Raw genomic sequence first — 22177 nt, 5'->3', positions numbered from 1 at the left:
TCTGCTTCAGTATTCAAGTGTGGTACATATTGTAAAATTCTATGCTTGTGCTGCCTCACCAAGTCTACTACAAGTACACGCACACCTTGGTCATGATTACCTCCACAAGGGGAGTCGCCGGGGTTTGTTTGTCTCTCTGATTGTGTTTTTTTAGTTAGCAACATAACTCAAAAAGTTTTGGGCTGGTAACTTTTAGGAAATGCCAGAAACGGCATTAGGAACAATTGAACTGATTTTGGTGGTGATCCGGATAATTACTACGACGGTACCTTGTGTTTACGAGGGTGAACTCCTCAGCGTGTATGCTAGCGACCTTGTGTGTGAACAAAGACAGTGGATGACTGACAAGCGGGTTCACTCTGTTTGTTTCATTCCACTATAGACTAGAGATGTCTGATAATGGCTTTTTTGCCGATATCCCGATATTGTCCAACTCTTAATTACCGATTCCGATATCAACCGATACCGATATATACAGTCGTGGAATTAACATATTATTAAGCCTAATTGTGTTGTGATGCCCCGCTGGATGCATTAAACAATGTAACAAGGTTTTCCAAAATAAATCAACTCAAGTTATGGAAAAAAATGCCAACATGGCACTGCCATATTTATTATTGAAGTCACAAAGTGCATTATTTTTTTTAACATGCCTCAAAACAGCAGCTTGGAATTTGGGACATGCTCTCCCTGAGAGAGCATGAGGAGGTTGAGGTGGGCGGGGTTGGGGGGGGGGGTGGTTAGCGGGGGGTGTATATTGTAACGTCCCGGAAGAGTGGGTTCTGGGTATTTGTTCTGTTGTGTTTATGTTGTGTTACGGTGCGGATGTTCTCCCGAAATGTGTTTGTCATTCTTGTTTGGTGTGGGTTCACAGTGTGGCGCATATTTGTAACAGTGTTATAGTTGTTTATACGGCCACCCTCAGTGTGACCTGTATGGCTGTTGACCAAGCATGCATACATTCACTTGTGTGTGTGAAAAGCCAGATATTATGTGATTGGGCCGGCACGCAAAGGCAGTGCCTTTAAGGTTTATTGGTTTATTTATCTCTTCTCCCTACGTCCGTGTACCACTCCGTACAGCGGCGTTTTAAAAAGTCATACATTTTACTTTTTGAAACCGATACCGATAATTTCCGACATTACATTTTAAAGCATTTATCAGCCGATAATATCGGCAGTCCGATATTATCGGACATCTCTACTATAGACCAAATGAACCTCAGTGCTGAGACTGATGCAAAGAGTGAACCCTCTTGCACAGAGTATCCACGGGATGTTAAAAAGTCTTTAAAACAACTATTTGAATTGAAGGCCTTAAAATGTCTAAAATTGTCCTAAAATCTCATAAAATGTCTTAAATATGATTTAGAAAAGTCCTAAAAATCTATTTACGTTTTTTTTATTTACAAACCCAGTTTCCATCTGAGTTGGGAAATTGTGTTATATGTAAATATAAACGGAATACAATGATTTGCAAATCCTTTTCAACCCATATTCAATTGAATGCACTACAAAGACAAGATATTTGATGTTCAAACTCATAAACTTTATTTTTATTTTTTTGCAAATATTTAATTTAGAATTTCATGGCTGCCATACGTCCCAAAGTAGTTGGGAAAGGGCATGTTCACCACTGTGTTACCTCACCTTTTCTTTTAACAACACTCAATAAACGATTGGGAACTGAGGAAACTAATTGTTGAAGCTTTGAAAGTGGAATTCTTTCCCATTCTTGTTTTATGTAGAGCTTCAGTCGTTCAACAGTCCGGGGTCTCCGCTGTCGTATTTTACGCTTCATAATGCGCCACACATTTTCAATGGGAGACAGGTGTGGACTGCAGACGGGCCAGGAAAGTACCCGCACTCTTTTTTTACAAAGCCACGCTGTTGTAACACATGCTGAATGTGGCTTGGCATTGTCTTGCTGAAATAAGCAGGGGCGTCCATGAAAAAGACGGCGCTTAGATGGCAGCATATGTTGTTCCAAAACCTGTATGTACCTTTCAGCATTAATGGTGCCTTCACATATGTGTAAGTTACCCATGCCTTGGGCACAAATGCACCCCCATACCATCACAGATGCTGTCTGGTTGGTTCGCTTCCCCTTTGGTCCAGATGACACGATGTCGAATATTTCCAAAAACAATTTGATATGTGGACTCGTCAGACCACAGAACACTTTTCCACTTTGCATGAGTCCATCTTAGATGATCTCGGGCCCAGAGAAGCCGGCGGCGTTTCTGAATGTTGTTGATAAATGGCTTTCGCTTTGCATAGTAGAGCTTTAACTTGCACTTACAGATGTAGCGACAAACTGTATTTAGTGACAGTGGTTTTCTGAAGTGTTCCTGAGCCCATGTGGTGATATCCTTTAGAGATTGATGTTGGTTTTTGATACAGTGCCGTCTGAGGGATCGAAGGTCACGGTCATTCAATTTTTGGTTTCCGGCAATGCCGCTTACGTGGAGTGATTTCTCCAGATTCTCTGAACCTTTTGCTGATATTATGGACCGTAGATGTTGAAATCCCTAAATTTCTTGCAATTGCACTTTGAGAAACGTTGTTCTTAAACTGTTTGACTATTTGCTCACGCAGTTGTGGACAAAGGGGTGTACCTCGCCCCATCCTTTCTTGTGAAAGACTGAGCATTTTTTCGGAAGCTGTTTTTATACCCAATCATGGCACCCACCTCTTCCCAATTTGCCTGTACACCTGTGGGATGTTCCAAATAAGTGTTTGATGAGCATTCTTCAACTTTATCAGTATTTATTGCCACCTTTCCCAACTTCTTTGTCACGTGTTGCTGGCATCAAATTCTAAAGTTAATGATTATTTGCAAAAAAAAAATGTTTATCAGTTTGAACATCAAATATGTTGTCTTTGTAGCATATTCAACTGAATATGGGTTGAAAATGATTTGCAAATCATTGTATTCCGTTTATATTTATATTTATATGTAACAATTTCCCAACTCATATGGAAACGGGGTTTGTAAAACATGTATAAACTTCAGTCTTGCTTTTAAATATTTTGATTTTTGAGGATGCTATAATGTCAGAAACGGAATCAAAGTAGGTTACCTGTGCTGCCCAGTCAGAATGAATTAATTGCACCACTTAGTGTGCTGTGCACGTGCAGTGGTGTTACAAGATAGCACAGTAGCAGAGAAAACTTAGCGAAAGCCCACAGCAAAGCCGAATTACTTGCATAAGATGGGTAAGTGCAAGTTTGATGATTTGTGGCCTAAGAATAATCAATTTAATGCTTGGTTGACATTGTTATTGTAAGTGCTAATACTGAGGAAGTGTTTATCTAGTGTAGTAACACATCATCTTGCGACGGCATGTTTCTCCGCCAGCAGCTGAATCGCTTTTGAATTCGTAATGCACAACATATTGCGACAGGACACCAATCTGTACTGACTGAAAAACATGAATAATCATATTACAGTATTTCATGTTCTGTTTGTACACAGCAAGCTGAACAGTGTATGTAGCTTTACTAACAAGCATGATGTGCTGCATGTATCATGATCAATATTATAGTGACTTACTCGATGGACAGTTGTCCGTTTGGTCAAGCCAGTTGATTTTGGGTAAAAGGAAAAACGTTTCTACCACTGCAGGGTTTATTAGTGCAAACCATTTGTCTTTTTTTGTGATGCAGTTTCTTTGAGAAATATACTCCTCACCAGATATCAAAAGCCTTTCCATTGGTAATAACATTGTTTTCCACTCAGTGCAGCAGAAGCACTCCATTTCTGTCGACGTAGCTTGGTTCTAAACTCCAAATTTACACCATCAAATCATCATCTCAGTCGCCTTTTACAAAGTCTGCCATGATTTGTTGCCGGAAGTACTAGCACGCATTTGTTGACGGAAGTAGGAAGCACTTTGCTTTTGGCACTGAAATAACTGCACCCAGGAAACAAGTTTCAGTAATGCTTAAAATTACCAAAATACGGTTAATATTGTACATACTGCATATTATTATTAAAGTGTCTCATAATATATTATGTATACTTACAGCGTGTGTATAAAAAGTTGATAGAGGTTTTCAAAGTTGTTTTAGAGGGCTTTGAAGGCAACATTGGTAACCGCATCTTGCAAGCGCTTTTTTTTTATCTTTAGAATCCTTAAAAAAAATAAAAACATGTGTGTTCTTGTCTCTGAATGATTCCAAATTCCAAAAAAGGTACAGTTCCCTTTCAAGTCAGAAGAGGGCATGATGTAATGTTTACAACAATTTGGAAAGTTAGAACCCTCTAGGCAGCCTCATAAAAGTTGCAAGCAGCTCTTTGAAGTGCATACGTTCCGCACACTTAGAGCAGAAATAGAACATTTTTATACAAGTGTGGTGATGTTAGATTACCGTTACATGATTGCCAGTCAACCCAATATACAAGGATTGTGTGATAAGGAGGTGTTATTTTGGCATGGAGAGTGACAAAGTTAAAGAATACTGTACTTATTTTTTCCTCATGTTACAAGATAGCACAGTAGCAGAGAAAACTTAGCGAAAGCCCACAGCAAAGCCGAATTACTTGCATAAGATGGGTAAGTGCAAGTTTGATGATTTGTGGCCTAAGAATAATCAATTTAATGCTTGGTTGACATTGTTATTGTAAGTGCTAATACTGAGGAAGTGTTTATCTAGTGTAGTAACACATCATCTTGCGACGGCATGTTTCTCCGCCAGCAGCTGAATCGCTTTTGAATTCGTAATGCACAACATATTGCGACAGGACACCAATCTGTACTGACTGAAAAACATGAATAATCATATTACAGTATTTCATGTTCTGTTTGTACACAGCAAGCTGAACAGTGTATGTAGCTTTACTAACAAGCATGATGTGCTGCATGTATCATGATCAATATTATAGTGACTTACTCGATGGACAGTTGTCCGTTTGGTCAAGCCAGTTGATTTTGGGTAAAAGGAAAAACGTTTCTACCACTGCAGGGTTTATTAGTGCAAACCATTTGTCTTTTTTTGTGATGCAGTTTCTTTGAGAAATATACTCCTCACCAGATATCAAAAGCCTTTCCATTGGTAATAACATTGTTTTCCACTCAGTGCAGCAGAAGCACTCCATTTCTGTCGACGTAGCTTGGTTCTAAACTCCAAATTTACACCATCAAATCATCATCTCAGTCGCCTTTTACAAAGTCTGCCATGATTTGTTGCCGGAAGTACTAGCACGCATTTGTTGACGGAAGTAGGAAGCACTTTGCTTTTGGCACTGAAATAACTGCACCCAGGAAACAAGTTTCAGTAATGCTTAAAATTACCAAAATACGGTTAATATTGTACATACTGCATATTATTATTAAAGTGTCTCATAATATATTATGTATACTTACAGCGTGTGTATAAAAAGTTGATAGAGGTTTTCAAAGTTGTTTTAGAGGGCTTTGAAGGCAACATTGGTAACCGCATCTTGCAAGCGCTTTTTTTTTTATCTTTAGAATCCTTAAAAAAAATAAAAACATGTGTGTTCTTGTCTCTGAATGATTCCAAATTCCAAAAAAGGTACAGTTCCCTTTCAAGTCAGAAGAGGGCATGATGTAATGTTTACAACAATTTGGAAAGTTAGAACCCTCTAGGCAGCCTCATAAAAGTTGCAAGCAGCTCTTTGAAGTGCATACGTTCCGCACACTTAGAGCAGAAATAGAACATTTTTATACAAGTGTGGTGATGTTAGATTACCGTTACATGATTGCCAGTCAACCCAATATACAAGGATTGTGTGATAAGGAGGTGTTATTTTGGCATGGAGAGTGACAAAGTTAAAGAATACTGTACTTATTTTTTCCTCATGTGACTGCCAACATATTAATATTTACTACCAATTAAAGCAACAAAGTTAGGCACCGATCTCTCCTCTTTTTCAGTCTATTCACTACCGTTTACGTCAGCACTTGTGTCATTATAATACAGTTTTGGTACCTATTCCTAATATTGATCTGATATTGTTATTTCTAACAGTTCTGTCAAAATTTTGCATCTATCCACCCGGCCCCATTGTCTATGCCTGTCTCTGACACTTTTAAATAGAGATGTCCGATATTATCGGCCGATAAATGCGTTAAAATGTAATATCGGAAATAATCGGTATCGTTTTTTTATTATCGGTATCGTTTTTTTTTGTTTTGTTTTGTTTTTATTAAATCAACATAAAAAACACAAGATACACTTACAATTAGTGCACCAACCCAAAAAACCTCCCTCCCTCATTTACACTCATTCACACTCATTCACACAAAAGGGTTGTTTCTTTCTGTTATTAATATTCTGGTTCCTACATTATATACATCAATATACAGTATATCAATACAGTCTGCAAGGGATACAGTCCGTAAGCACACATGATTGTGCGTGCTGCTGGTCCACTAATAGTACTAACCTTTAACAGTTAATTTTACTAATTTTCATTAATTACTAGCTTCTATGTAACTGTTTTTATATTGTTTTACTTTCTTTTTTATTCAAAAAAATGTTTTTAATTTATTTCTCTTTTTATTTTATTTTTAAAGTACCTTATCTTCACCATACCTGGTTGTCCAAATTAGGCATAATAATGTGTTAATTCCACGACTGTATATATCGGTTGATATCGGTATCGGTAATTAAAGAGTTGGACAATATCGGAATATGGGATATCGGCAAAAAGCCATTATTGGACATCCCTTCTTTTAAACTATTAAAAATGTGTTTTTCACATAAGGGACTCTTCATGAATCAATTATGTGTTAGGCTGTATCCCAAATGTTAGTTTAAAGAAGACTGTTCTGTTCTCTAGTGCAAAGCAAGGCCCAAAACAGAATCGTTCACAAAAATCCTTAAATTACCTCCATTTTAATTTCTTGTTGGTTGAATGCATCAATACTTTTGTACATGTTGTGTGTATAGGAAAATAGATTCCTCACATTTTTGGACCTCTTTGGTAGCGAGTTTATTAAACATTGTGGTAAAGAGCCAGTATAGGGTAAGTAAGTAAAATAAATAACTTTTTGCCCAATTTCGCCTCATCAGTCGATCAACTGCAAATCCATTCTTATTGTTAGTCACCTTCAAGTGCTTTATGTGCCTTTGCAGTTTCCAGTCAGCAGTGCTTGCTGCATGCATTTGTCTACGTCTTAAACAGTTGGGATTTTTATTACGTTGCCATGGTTACAGGATGGGGTGAATTTCAGATTAAACTTGAGCTGAACTTTTGGGTGCAACACCCAGATGTATTGCACACGCAGAACAAGAGTGTATTTCCTGCTGATTCTTGGTCCCCCTATAGTAGTATGTTAAATATCATTGAATAACAATGGCTGTCTAATCTTTACATAATCCTTTAGTGACATATACAGGCAGTGACTCATACTAAATGAAACACCTGAAGGCCACAGTGCATTTTCCATTGATGCTCGGAAATGCGGAGGGGTATTCACTCGACTGCGCTTCTTTTTACACCAATCTTTCAGATCCACTGACCCTCTAATTCCACATTTCATAGCCATGTGAGCAAACGATGACAGTTGACAGGGCGGTCAAAGTTTGCTACCTAGTTGGTGACATATGTCCCATGGCAGAGCTCGCCACGGGACCTTACAAGCAGCCAACGCACGGTCACTTCCGTGTGGTGCTGGCTGCTGCTGTGATGCATGTGTACACAGCAAGCTTATTGATGTAGAGGACAGAACACAGGTGTGTTTACATGGTGCGGACTTGGTCATGTAATCTGATCAGACTTTCCATGTTAAATGAGCACCTCAGTGTATCACCACAATGCTCAGCGAGGCATGAAGTATGGATGCGCGCACATGCATGCACAAATACTCCTGTGTGTGTGAGCCCATCTGTTCCCCTGGCGGTGCTGGTTAATCTCTGCATGAAGTCACAGGCCACACGCCCGTTAAAAACATTCAACTCAGCTTTTCTATGTTCCTCTCCAGTCAACCTGTTTTTCTGCTTTCATCCCATCACGGTATCATCATCCGGCACTTCCTGATGTCACCTCAGTGTCACATGGGCCGTCGCTCTGGTTTTTCCAAAGCACCCTCTTGCTCTTTGTTTTGTCACGCAAACATTATTTTGTCAGGTCTTGTCTGGCTGACTGTCTCTGAATCATGACAAAGTATCAGCCTCTTTTAGTGCCTTTCACACTGCCTGTAAATTCTGCCATTTTCCCGCATTGTCTCCCTGTCACTATTTCAACTGTACAGACAAGGAAGTATTCTCTTTTTGAAAGCTGTATCAGAGCCGTAACAGAGGCCGAGCACTGTCTGTGTGTAAGGATACAGTGGTACTTGGGTTGTTTGGTAATCTATTGCGTAAGGTTAAACAAAAAACGTATCGTAAAAAAAACCTAATCAATTATTCTCATAAGAAATAATGTAAATCCAAATAATCTGTTCCAGGCACCTAAAAATATGAACGCAAAACACATTCTATAGAGAAAAATTAAAGTTTCAAATGTAGAAATTACATGTAAGTAATGAATGAAACAGATAAAAGAGAGTCTTGTTTGCGATAACGGCAAAAATAGTAGGCAGTATCCACACAAACACAACCTTGATACTCTCCTAGGAGCTCTTTTTTATAATTTAAGAGTGTTCCCATCTTCCCATCCCAAAAATTGAGGCGTAAACAAACTGAGGTCCTGTCATGATCTGTTGCCAGGTCATGTTAGGTTTAGTTTGGTATTTCCTTAGTTGTTTATTTATGTTTCAGCACCCTCGTTTGTTTTCTTAGTTGCCATGGGTGCAGAGTTTCGTCACCTGCCTCTGATTAGTGGTTGGGACGCTCACCTGCTCCCGATCACTAATCAGAGAGCTATTTATTCCTGCCTCGTGCCGCACTCTGCCTGGCAGTCTCGCTCGCTTCATGCGACAGTTTGCGTTTTGGTTTCTCCTACTTGCCAATAATAGTCTTTGCTTGTTCCTGTGTTAGGCTTTGCCGCAGTTTTTCGTGCCAACGGCACGTCGGCCTTTTTGTGTTTTTTTTCCTCGCTTATTGAGAATAAATATGCATCTTACCTGCACGCTGCTTTCCTGCCGTCCTTTCTGCATCTTGGGGACACGACCACCGCAACCATGCGTTCAAGACGTAACAGCACAAAGTTTCCCCACAGAAAGCAACGCCCAGGACTTCACCATGTAGGAAATTGAGGTATGGACTTGGCTAGTGTTTCAAGCGATGGAGGCGGAAAGCCTTAGTCATTCTCCAGAGGAGAACGAGACGTTGATGTGGGGTCCCGATGATACGCTGATCCCGATTGATACAGTTTGTCCTGGGGACCACAACACATTGCAATGCTGTGCGGGATGATGGAGGCAGAAGCCCTCCTCAGCGGCTTCGACTCGCCAGCCAGACTCCACAGATTCCATCCACGGAACAAAGCATAGTACAGATAGCCTCTCCCCCCTCGCCGCCGCAGTTTGGTAACCCCACTCATCATAATCGCAAGCTTTCCATGTTGTGGGCTGTTAGCCAGGATGCTGACCCGTCACAGCGCGATGACGTCACGCCGCAGGTGCGCTTTAATGACCTCACGAGTTATTCAGTCACTTTTTCCTCAGCCTTGTCTGCAAGGCAGCCTTCACTTGAGGACATTAAGTCATAGGCTGCTGACAATTGGGACATTTTTATAAGGCTAATGCAACTAGCCATTCCATGCCTCCCCATAGGCAAGCTCCACCCCCTAATAGGCAAGCTCCACCCCCTAAGACTCAAGCTCATGCACTTCCTGTTTCAGCAGCCCGGCTACCTAAAGTCCACCCACTCTTGGTCTCTGCTTCTACCAAGTCAAAGGGGTCAAACACCCATCCGTGTAATGACTGACCGCATCTGGTATTCGCTTCCTGGGAGTGGGGGGGCTAGTGCTGGTAACTGTGCAGCTGGGGATCCACAGCTCGCTCAATCACCAGCTCTTCCTCATGCAAGGGCGCCGCCTACCTCTACACCAGCAGGGGCGCCATCCACTCTTCAAGCTTCTAAGGACTCTTCGGAGGATTACACCGCTGAATGGATGGACGAGTGGTGTAGGAACGTGCTGATTGAGCTGAAAATGGAGGCCAAGCTCGCTGCAGCTCCGACGCCCGCTTCAGCCCAGCTTGCCCAAGCAGCCACGCCCGCTCAAGCTGAGCTGGCCCAAGCAGCTTCGACGCCTGCCCAGCCGCACGTCCGCCTTTTTGTATTTTTTTTTTTTTAGAAGTGGAGGTCTACGTGGGTACAGCTCAACTTGTCATAAAAGTTAAGATATCATGTTGTAGGTGTATAACATGAATGAATAAACAGCACCCCCATTGGTTGCAACCAGCATTTTTCATCATTTACTTCAATCAATACAACAGAACTCGGGGCGGTATAGCTCGGTGGGTAGAGTGGCCGTGCCAGCAACTCGAGGGTTCCGGGTTCGATCCCCGCTTCTGCCAACCTAGTCACTGCTGTTGTGCCTTTGGGCAAGACACTTTACCCACCCTTCTCCCAGTGCCACCCACACTGGTTTAAACATGTAACTTAGATATTGGGTTTCACAATGTAAAACGCTTTGAGTCACTAGAGAAAAGTGCTATATAAATATAATTCACTTCACTTCACAACTCTTACTTATCATTTAATCCAGGGGTGTATGTTAAGCTCGTTTTTATTAGGGGACACATCTCAGTTATGGCTGCCCATTTATTACAGTGAATGATTTATGAATATAAATGTATAAGGTTTTGCCTCATGATATTACTTCACAATTGCCGATGCATTTGATTTTTATATTTGATTATATTTTTCAATGAAAATAAAAGTTTTGAATGTATGTGAGATAATATTTGTTATTAGGTAATATTAAAGCTGATATACAATTGTATGTAATTTTTTAGTGCTGTCAAATGGTTCCTTTTTATAATCCCATTAATCACACTTTTCAATTTGAATTAATCATGATTAATAACAGATTATACCCGCATAATTCACATTAACTGATGATTTATCACTGACCATATATACACTATATTGCCAAAAGTATTTGGCCACCTGCCTTGACTCACATATGAACTTGAAGTGCCATTTTATTCCTAACCCATAAGGTTTAATATGATGTCGGTCCATCTTTTGCAGCTATTACAGCTTCAACTCTTCTGGGAAGGCTGTCCACAAAGTTGCGGAGTGTGTTTATAGGAATTTTCAACCATTCTTCCAAAAGCGCATTGGTGAGGTCACACACTGATGTTGGTCGAGAAGGCCTGGCTCTCAGTTTCCAATCGAATTCATCCCAAAGGTGTTCTATCGGGTTCAGGTCAGGACTCTGTGCAGGCCAGTCATGTTCATCCACACCAGACTCTGTCATCCTTGTCTTTATGGACCTTGCTGTGTGCACTGGTGCACAGTCATGTTGGAAGAGGAAGGGGCCCACTCCAAACTGTTCCCACAAGGTTGGGAGCATGGAATTGTCCAAAATGTTTTGGTATCCTGGAGCATTCAAAGTTCCTTTCACTGGAATTAAGCTGCCACGCCCAACTCCTGAAAAACAACCCCACACCATAATTCCTCCTCCACCAAATTTCACACTCTGCACAATGCAGTCCAAAATGTACCGTTCTCCTGGCAACCTCCAAACCTAGACTCGTCCATTAGATTGTCAGATGTAAAAGCGTGAGTCATCACTCCAGAGAACGCGTCTCCACTGCTCTAGAGTCCAGTGGCGACGTGCTTTACACCACTGCATCCGACGCTTTGCATTAGACTTGGTGATGTATGGCTTAGATGCAGCTGCTCGGCCATGGAAACCCATTCCATGAAGTTCTCTGCGTACTATACGTGGGCTAATTGGAAGGTCACTTGAAGTTTGGAGCTCTGTAGCAAGTCGGCGACCTCTTTGCACTATGCGCTTCAGCATCTGCTGACCCCTCTCTTCCATTTTCTTATAATAAAGCCGACAGTTGACTTTGGAATATTTAGGAGCAAAGAAATTTCACGACTGGATTTGTTGCACATGTGGCATCCTATGACAGTTCAATCAATCAATCAAAGTTTATTTGTATAGCCCTAAATCACAAGTGTCTCAAAGGGCTGCACAAGCCACAACGACAGCCTCGGCTCAGATCCCACATCAGGGCAAGAAAAAACTCAACCCAATGGGATACAATGGGAAACCTTGGAGGTTCACCTGATTCTGATCATTTGGATGGGTGGCCAAATACTTTTGGCAATATAGTGTAACAACCTGCACTCCCTTAAAGGAGCATGTGCAGTCAAAATAAACTATGTGATTAATGCTATATTTTTTGTGATTAATCGCTGGAGTGATGATCGCATGATTTGTTGATGTTGTTGATCAATTATTTCTAAACTTCCTTGAGTTTGACACCTTAATCCATTAGATGACACTATGTTTTTGACAAGAGACCTGAAGGAATTCTTTTGCAGCTTTTAACTCGTGTAACACAAATGATTAGATCATTATCAAACATTAATTAGTTTAAGCTTAAGTACAAACATTTGTAATATAATAACATAACATCAATAAGATTTTGTCTATTTCCAATGTGTTCAAAAAGTGGCATTGATGTACATCACATGTTTATACTATCTGAGAAGGACAAAGCAGACCAATCAATTTAATTAAACATTATTTTTTTTACATCAATTTGTTATACTGGTACAAAACTAACAAAAAAAGTACATAGCCAAATAGTGGTACACATTGAAAGCACTAATGGAGTTGATGAATACAACATCTGCTCTACAGAGATCCCCTTCCTGTTTAATTATGTATCAGAGGTTGTAGGATCATTAAACATACTCCAATTATATTATTTTTTCGTGTGGCCGTTCAGCGGGGTGAGGATCGTGCAGTCACACACCTGCAGTACGTGGCATGGCCCGACCACGGTGTACCCGACGACCCTACCGACTTCCTGCTGTTCGTCAACTCGGCCAGGGATAGGAGACGAGCCGAAGAGCCTCTCGTGGTGCACTGCAGGTGACACTTGTACTAATTGAAACACACCGGCCTGCCGCTGTGAACCCAGTTCTGTTCACTTATGTGGACATTTGCTCTGCTTTTCCAGCGCCGGGATTGGACGGACAGGTGTTCTGATCACCATGGAGACGGCTCTGACGCTGCTGGATCGGGGGCAGCCGGTGTTCCCGCTGGAAATTGTTAAAACACTGAGAGATCAGCGAGCCATGATGATTCAGACCACGGTACGTTTGTATTACTGGTATATTATATATATTGATGTATATTATATATTCTTCCATTGGACGTAATGGACATAAATTACTGTATTGACCCAATTTAAGTCCGAAAAAGACGAGTTGTTTCATACAGTGTTCATGGTTTAGAGCTTTATACATGAAGACTAGTCAGAGCTTTTCTTCCTGTCACTTACACATTCTTTGGTAAACCGAGAGGACCAAGAGACAAGTGTCTGAAAGGTTTTTAGTAGGAGTGTCTTGATACAATATTGATATCGGTCGTATATATATATATAATCGTGTGTATATATATATATATATATATATATACCGTATTTTTCGGAGTATAAGTCGCACCTGCCGAAAATGCATAATAAAGAAGGAAAAAAACAAATATAAGTCACACTGGAGCCTGGCCAAACCATGAAAAAAACTGCGACTTATAGTCCGAAAAATACGGTGTATATATATATATATATATATATATATATATATATATATATATATATATATATATATATATATATATATATACTGTATGTACATATACTGTATGTACATATGTGTACATATATATATTATTTATGTATATGAATGTATATATGTATATGTATAAGCATGTGTGTGCGTGTGTGTATATATATATATATATATATATATATATATATATATATATATATATATATATATATATATATATATATACATACATACAGGTAAAAGCCAGTAAATTAGAATATTTTGAAAAACTTGATTTATTTCAGTAATTGCATTCAAAAGGTGTAACTTGTACATTATATTTATTCATTGCACACAGACTGATGCATTCAAATGTTTATTTCATTTAATTTTGATGATTTGAAGTGGCAACAAATGAAAATCCAAAATTCCGTGTGTCACAAAATTAGAATATTACTTAAGGCTAATACAAAAAAGGGATTTTTAGAAATGTTGGCCAACTGAAAAGTATGAAAATGAAAAATATGAGCATGTACAATACTCAATACTTGGTTGGAGCTCCTTTTGCCTCAATTACTGCGTTAATGCGGCGTGGCATGGAGTCGATGAGTTTCTGGCACTGCTCAGGTGTTATGAGAGCCCAGGTTGCTCTGATAGTGGCCTTCAACTCTTCTGCGTTTTTGGGTCTGGCATTCTGCATCTTCCTTTTCACAATACCCCACAGATTTTCTATGGGGCTAAGGTCAGGGGAGTTGGCGGGCCAATTTAGAACAGAAATACCATGGTCCGTAAACCAGGCACGGGTAGATTTTGCGCTGTGTGCAGGCGCCAAGTCCTGTTGGAACTTGAAATCTCCATCTCCATAGAGCAGGTCAGCAGCAGGAAGCATGAAGTGCTCTAAAACTTGCTGGTAGACGGCTGCGTTGACCCTGGATCTCAGGAAACAGAGTGGACCGACACCAGCAGATGACATGGCACCCCAAACCATCACCCAACCATGCAAATTTTGCATTTCCTTTGGAAATCGAGGTCCCAGAGTCTGGAGGAAGACAGGAGAGGCACAGGAACCACGTTGCCTGAAGTCTAGTGTAAAGTTTCCACCATCAGTGATGGTTTGGGGTGCCATGTCATCTGCTGGTGTCGGTCCACTCTGTTTCCTGAGATCCAGGGTCAACGCAGCCGTCTACCAGCAAGTTTTAGAGCACTTCATGCTTCCTGCTGCTGACCTGCTCTATGGAGATGGAGATTTCAAGTTCCAACAGGACTTGGCGCCTGCACACAGCGCAAAATCTACCCGTGCCTGGTTTACGGACCATGGTATTTCTGTTCTAAATTGGCCCGCCAACTCCCCTGACCTTAGCCCCATAGAAAATCTGTGGGGTATTGTGAAAAGGAAGATGCAGAATGCCAGACCCAAAAACGCAGAAGAGTTGAAGGCCACTATCAGAGCAACCTGGGCTCTCATAACACCTGAGCAGTGCCAGAAACTCATCGACTCCATGCCACGCCGCATTAACGCAGTAATTGAGGCAAAAGGAGCTCCAACCAAGTATTGAGTATTGTACATACTCATATTTTTCATTTTCATACTTTTCAGTTGGCCAACATTTCTAAAAATCCCTTTTTTGTATTAGCCTTAAGTAATATTCTAATTTTGTGACACACGGAATTTTGGATTTTCATTTGTTGCCACTTCAAATCATCAAAATTAAATGAAATAAACATTTGAATGCATCAGTCTGTGTGCAATGAATAAATATAATGTACAAGTTACACCTTTTGAATGCAATTACTGAAATAAATCAAGTTTTTCAAAATATTCTAATTTACTGGCTTTTACCTGTATATCTCAAACAAAGGGGTAATGAATCGACGATCTCTTCATTATCAAAACCACACAACAAAGGCAAGGTCAACTGTCAACACGCATACACACATTTTGCTACAATAACATTTTTTTAAAAGTTTAAAATAATAATTTTTACCTAAGACACAAGGCAGAGAGAGGAGAGGACGGGGAAGAGGTGCGGTTTGTTTATGCTCTGTCTTCTTTTACGGGGGTTTCCTCTTTCCTCTCTAGTCCACAGCGATTCCCTTCTTCTTTCTAGGCTGGTTTTTGGCTTTTTAAACCCACATTGAGTAAGCAAAACTTGGTGAATGGCGAGAAAAGAAACGCACGCTGAAGCACTGAGAAGTGGCTCCTGAGTAATGGACCGCGTAAACAGAATATGACATAGGGGTTGGCCTGGGTAAATAGCAAATTTTTCTCAACGATATATTGACCTGCAAATTATTGTCGATAAACTATATTATTGCCATTATTTTTATGAGACCAAATCAACCATTGATGTAATGATAATACATAATAATAATAATGCATGTATATCCTTTGAAATGCAATAAACTTGTATACCTCCTGTATTTAGGGACCGCAGTGTCCCTTTGGGACAGAGGACCCTATTGTATTTCGTGCGTTTTATTATTATTATTATTCCGCCGCCTCGTTGAGCTGTAATTTGACCCCTTTAACATGCTTCAAAACTCACCATATTTGACACACACATCACGACTGGCGAAAATTGCCATCTAATCAAAAAACCAAACCCCAAAACTCAAAATTGCGCTCTAGCGCCCCCTAGGAAAAAACAGACAAAACTGCTTGTAACTTCCGGTAGGAATGTCGTAGACATGAAACAAAAACCTCTATGTAGGTTTGACTTAGACCTAGATTTCATACATTGACGTCCTTCAGCAGAAATCAACAGGAAGTTTGACAATTCCCCCTTCAAAACAAAAGTTTACTAAAAACAGTCACTTTTGCCTCCTTGAGCTGTAATTTGACCCCCTTAACATGCTTCAAATCTCACCAAACTGGATACACACATCAGGACTGGCAAAAATTGTGATCTAATAAAAAACCCAACCCCAAAACTCAAAATTGCGCTCTAGCGCCCCCTAGGAAGAAAACACAGACACAACTGCTCCTAGGAAGAAAACTCAGACAAAACTGTCTGTAACTTCCAGTAGGAATGTCTTAGAGACATGAAAACCTCTATGTAGGTCTCACTTAGACCAACATTTCATAAATTGACAACCCACAGCAAAAATCAACAGGAAGTTTGCAATTTCCCCTTCAAAACAAACGTTTTGTAAAAACCGGTCACCTTTTTTCAAACATTATCTCCTCTGAGCGCGTTTGTCATGTCGGCTTCAAACTAAGACAGGAGAGAGATTGAACCCTTCTCATTATAAGTTGACCAAAGAGTTTTAATTACTGCTACGGTTTGGATTTTATGTGCCGTCAAAATCGGTAGAAAATGGATGGATGGAAAATAAACTTTGTCGTTAGCAAAATATTGAACTTGATTAAAAATGACAACCAAAAGCAATAAAAAATCTTGATGGGGGCAGGGAGTCAAATATACACAACCATAACGTAAATACATCCGCTAAATAAAATATTTACAAACAAAGTTGCACTTCAATATTGAACATGTAGGTAGAGTTGTACATTAACTGACAATCAAGTTATGACCTTTTTAAACAAAAGTGCAAAGTAACAATATCAACACTACAGTTTAAACAGATGTATTAAGGTCATATGCAAAACAAAATTAAGTTTGGCTCATTCCGAGTGAGGAACACCGACATGACATGACAGCACTTTTTGCTAGTTTTGTAACAGTATTAAATAGCAGCATGTATTTGGAGATGTATTTAACCACATTTTGTGAGCGTGCACCATTTTGCACTGTTTTGTTTACACTGACCTGGCTTGTTCACCAAACACAAAGTGAGTGTGAAATGTGTGTGGACTGTCGAGTGGTTGTCGTGTTTCAAGTGGGGGTGCAGGTTTGTTTTAGTAGTGCACATTCGGCAAACTGTCTTCTCTGTGTTGATAGTCTCATCTTGTTCCAAAGGTTTCAACTGAAATATTCCCACATTGGTGTGGTGGCATTTGGTTTGGTGACCATTTTTTCTAAGTTAGCTGCTAACTAGTTGCACTGTGTGAGGCTAACGGCCCAGCGTCGCCGCACAGAGAATCAAAGACACGGGATATACACACAAGATAATTCACTCCTTCTTTTCATTCCGTTATGGTACAAACGCGCGTAGCCGCTAAAAGTGACGAAAAGCGTGAATGCGCCTGAAGCATGCATATGGCGATTTATTGACGCTGGAAAACTTGTACGTAGGGGGCTGCGCCTCGCCGAAATAGCCACGCGCCATGTGTACTCTACTGCACAGGAAGTGATGTCATTAAAATGGCAAGGCCCTAAGGCTTCCAGCGGCATACAAAATGAAGGAATGAAGCGTTGGTACACAGAGACATGGTTCACACACAGAGGCATATTTGGCGCGATCTAAATGTTTGTGAACCGAAAAGTTTGCAAATAGAGGGGATCATAAATTGAGGTTCCGCTGTCAAAATGGCAATTCTTACCAGTTGCCGTCATGAAAACTTTATTCAACTGCTCATTTGAAACATTCAAAACGGTTGTCAAGGCAAGGGAGGCTTTAGATGAGAGTTTCTATGCCTGCCAGAAAGCAGCTTTTAATGTGCTGCTGCAACCATTATCACCCTTATTTTTGAAAGGTGATCCGCTCCCTTGAGCTTCTCCTTGCTGATATATATTATGCAAATGAATGCTTCTAAAAACACTTTCCATCACTATTGTTGTGGAAAACACCCACAGTGAAAAAGACTCCCAGGATGAGGCGGATAAAGACTTTGAATTAGCCGAGTCATCAATTCAAGTATTAAATTATCTCTAGATAAGCATTCTAATTATTTTAATAAGGAGACAAGTTTCTTTTTTATTGCCGTCACTGAATCAATTGGTTTATGATCCAACCAGGATATGTCTAGCACTGTGTGTGTTTGTTCATTTTAAGCAATAATGAGGAATGAATATATGAACACAAATAATTTTTAATATGTTTTAATAATTGACTGGCTTCTGGTCGTGTTGGATTTGTCTGAATTTTCCACTGCTTAAATGTCCCATATTATGGTATATTTCAACTGTTTTAGAGACATCTCATATAGTGTATTGGAAGTGTAATGTCCAAAAGCATCTAGCATTGGTGCTGAAATTTAGACCGTTTAAAAATACTTTTAATAAGCCCTACTGTCAACTTGCCGTTTTGTGTGTATGTATCTTTATTGCTAATGAGCTGTGTTTGTCCATGCCTGTCTCAGCAACATTGTGCACGCTTTTAACTTTTTTTTAATTTTTTTAACATATACCACTATAACATTACACTTGGTCAATGTAATACAGGCCATATATCACGTAAAACAACATAACATTAAAGAGATAAGCATTGAAATACAGTGCTAATAATACACTCACATTTTGACAGCATCATGATGCTAGGTTAGTATATCCAGTGAAGAAAAACTAAAAGATCAAACTTGTAACTCTCACATTTGGAGCTGACTGACCGACAGTTAGCCGAGCTCTTTATTTTAAAGAGGACCTATTATTATGCACGTTTTCTTACCTGTTGGCACCTGTATTTGTGTGTTTGGGATCCCCGTAACTCCCAAAAATGTTCAATTCAAACCACGTAGGCATGGCAGAGATATTTATAAAACACTTCTGGCTCGTACATGTACACTGTTGCCATTTGTAATACAAAGTTAAGTATAGTTCTAACTTATATCTGTCAGTAGACGCCATGTAAAAGCGCTAAAATCTACAACATGGCTGACAGGGAGAAGACGCAGTCAAAGGAGAGTTAACGTGGTGGAGGGCTTCGGTACATAAATAGGACCGCCCACAAACCGTCGCATCCTGAAGAGACAGTCAGAAAGCAGCTTTAAGATGGTATGGTTAACATAATATTTGCAAAATGTGGACCAAAGCACCACCATTACATGTTATTTTAAATGTAGAATTTTTTTTTATTATGTATAGTGAAGCCTGTTTTGTTGTTGTGAAGTGGTGGGCTTGTATACAGTAGGGATTAGTGTTTTGGTACCAGTACCAAAATGTATTTCAATACTTTTCCGTACTTTTCGATACTTTTTTATATATAATGGGGACCCAAAAAAATAGCAATATTGGCTTTATTTTAACAAAAAATCTTACGGTGCATTAAACATCTGTTTCTTATTGCAAGTTTGTCCTTAAATAAAATAGTGAACATACAAGACAACTTGTCTTTTAGTAGTAAGTAAGCAAACAAAAGCTCCTAATTTAGCTGCTGACATATGCAGTAACATATTGTGTCATTTTCCATTCTATTATTTTGTCAAAATTATTAAGAACAAGCGGTAGAAAAATAATTTATAATCTACTTGTTCATTTACTGTTAATATCTAGTTACTTTCTGTTTTAACACATTCTATCTACACTTCTGTTAAAATGTAATAATCACTTATTCTTCTGTTGTTTGATACTTTACATTAGTTTTGGATGATACCACAAATTTGGGTATCAATCCGATACCAAGTAGTTACAGGATCATACATTAGTCCTATTCAAAGACCTCATGTATCCAGGGACGTACTTCCTGAGTTTATAAACATAATATAAACTTTAAAAAAAATGAAATAAGATTTTGTAATGCTAAAAATGTTTGAAGTGATCATAGTAGTATCCACTAGATACGCTCTTGTACTTGGTATTATTACAGTGGATGTTCGGTGTAGTGAAGCAGGTTTAGCTACTCCTCGTCCTGCAGGGATGATACTTGTAAGAAGCATACTTTTTGCCATGGAGGCAAGGATTAGTGATTTAGAAGTAGCTAAAACACTGTCGACTGCAGTAGGACTTTAGCTGCTAGCTAGCTAGCCATGTCTTAAAGCACGTCTTCCTGAGGACGTGTCAGTGTTATAGTTTCACCTTTATCGTTAGTTTTTAGACCAAAATGTGTCCGTTCTCCCTTTTCTGTCTACACACCGTGTCTGCTTGTAAGTACTTCGTGATTGTGCGCTGCCGAACATGCTCGTCTGCTCGTAAACCAGCAATGTCATGACGTGACGACGACGGGAGGGTGGGGGGCTAGGGGACCGGTACTTTTTAGAGGCGGTATAGTACCGAATATGATTTATTAGTATCTCGGTACTATACTAATATCGGGTATACCGTACAACCCTACTAGGGATACACAAAAAAGTCGATTTACATGCGAATCGCGATTCTTATTATTCATAATTTTCAAAAATCGGTTTAAAAAAATTACAAAAAAATACAAAATAAAAAAAGAAATATAATCTATTCTTAAAAAGAGGTTTTTAGGCCATCTTCATGCATTTAAAAGGACCTTTTCTAACCTTTAACCTGTTTTGAAAAAATGTCATTATAAATATTATTCCAAATAATACATTGCGAGAATCGGTTTGAACTGATAATTGTGTTGTCACTAGTGGTGCAGTGTATGGCCAACTCCGTTTCAAAGTTGGCCTCAAAATGACGCCCTGTAGTCACGTGAGGGGCTTTTGAACAATAATTTAGGAGATCTTCTGGCCATACTCTCTCTGATTGGTCAGGGCGCCATTTTGAGGCCAACCATGAAACTGAGTTGCCCATACTGTCTCTGACAAGTGGTACACGTACCACAGTTTGAGAGTCACTGCACTAAAGAGAAACTAGCTGGCAGCTCATTCAAGCAAAACGCATTAGAAGTTTTTGACAACAACAATGGAGAGTGTTTAAACATGTTGCTCTGAGTCTCCTGTGTCTTAATGTCTCCTTTTGCTCTGTTCCAGTGCCAGTACCAGTTTGTTTGTGAGGCCATCCTGCGAGTCTACAAAGAAAAGCGAGGGGCATCTACGACCTCGTAGACCCAAAATCCGAAAACAGCGCCGGAGGAAATTGAGCCTCATAACTTCCACTCAAGCGACTCCCACTGAGGGGGCTGACAAGCACCACAAGAGATTAACCTCTGTCGTGCCTGCGGGGCCCCTGGCACAGTCTGGATGAGAATGATGTAGCGTCCAAAGCACAGCTGGATGTGAGCTATGTAGCCAAGATCAAATAGGACATTTTGAATCTTTACACTGGTCTGCCTTATTAGATTCTGTAACTAGCTTGTACAGTACAGGAGATGACAAAAAAACAAGATGGAAGCTTCTAAGCTCAGAAATGAACATGTTAAAAGTGTGTAACGCAACAGACAGAAGAGGGGATTGTTCTAATATAATATGTAGGTTAAATGTGTGTTTTGGTAGAACTACAGAAGATACTGTGTGGGATACTGTGGTGCAGCAGCCACTTTTCATTTAAATTATTCTCATAATAAAATCAACACTAATTTGTACAACTTCCTCTACTCTTGTATTAATGTTACATTAGAAGGAACCCTCTTCTATACTAATCATTATACTGACATCAAGTCTCAGTCCACCATGTTCTTTGTAGGACTAAAAAGTACCTGCTTAAGTCGATGTCGACACACAAGGTTGACTGCTTTTGCTGCCATAAAAATGTTATAGACTTAGACTTAGACTTCCTTTTTATTGTCATTCAAATTTGAACTTTACAGCACAGATAAGAACAAAATTTCGTTACATA

General features: G+C 39.7%; 1 protein-coding gene across 3 annotated transcripts in view; it reads left to right on the top strand.

Moving 5' to 3' along the window:
• ptpn3 (protein tyrosine phosphatase non-receptor type 3) overlaps nt 1-21938 on the top strand; it is a 92239-nt gene extending 70301 nt beyond the window's left edge. For all 3 annotated transcript variants that reach the window (XM_061955151.1, XM_061955144.1, XM_061955157.1), the window contains 3 exons: nt 12830-12975; nt 13064-13199; nt 21373-21938. In XM_061955151.1, the coding sequence (XP_061811135.1) occupies nt 12830-12975; nt 13064-13199; nt 21373-21447 (357 nt within the window). In that variant the 3' untranslated portion in view covers nt 21448-21938. The remainder of the gene's footprint in view (nt 1-12829; nt 12976-13063; nt 13200-21372) is intronic.
• The last annotated feature ends 239 nt before the right edge of the window (nt 21939-22177 follow it).

The sequence above is a fragment of the Nerophis lumbriciformis genome, linkage group LG04 (genome assembly GCF_033978685.3).
Source record: "Nerophis lumbriciformis linkage group LG04, RoL_Nlum_v2.1, whole genome shotgun sequence".
NCBI classification, from domain to species: Eukaryota; Metazoa; Chordata; class Actinopteri; order Syngnathiformes; family Syngnathidae; genus Nerophis; species Nerophis lumbriciformis.
The sequence above is the reverse complement of the archived record's forward strand: the minus strand, read 5'-3'. Positions and strand labels throughout refer to the sequence as shown.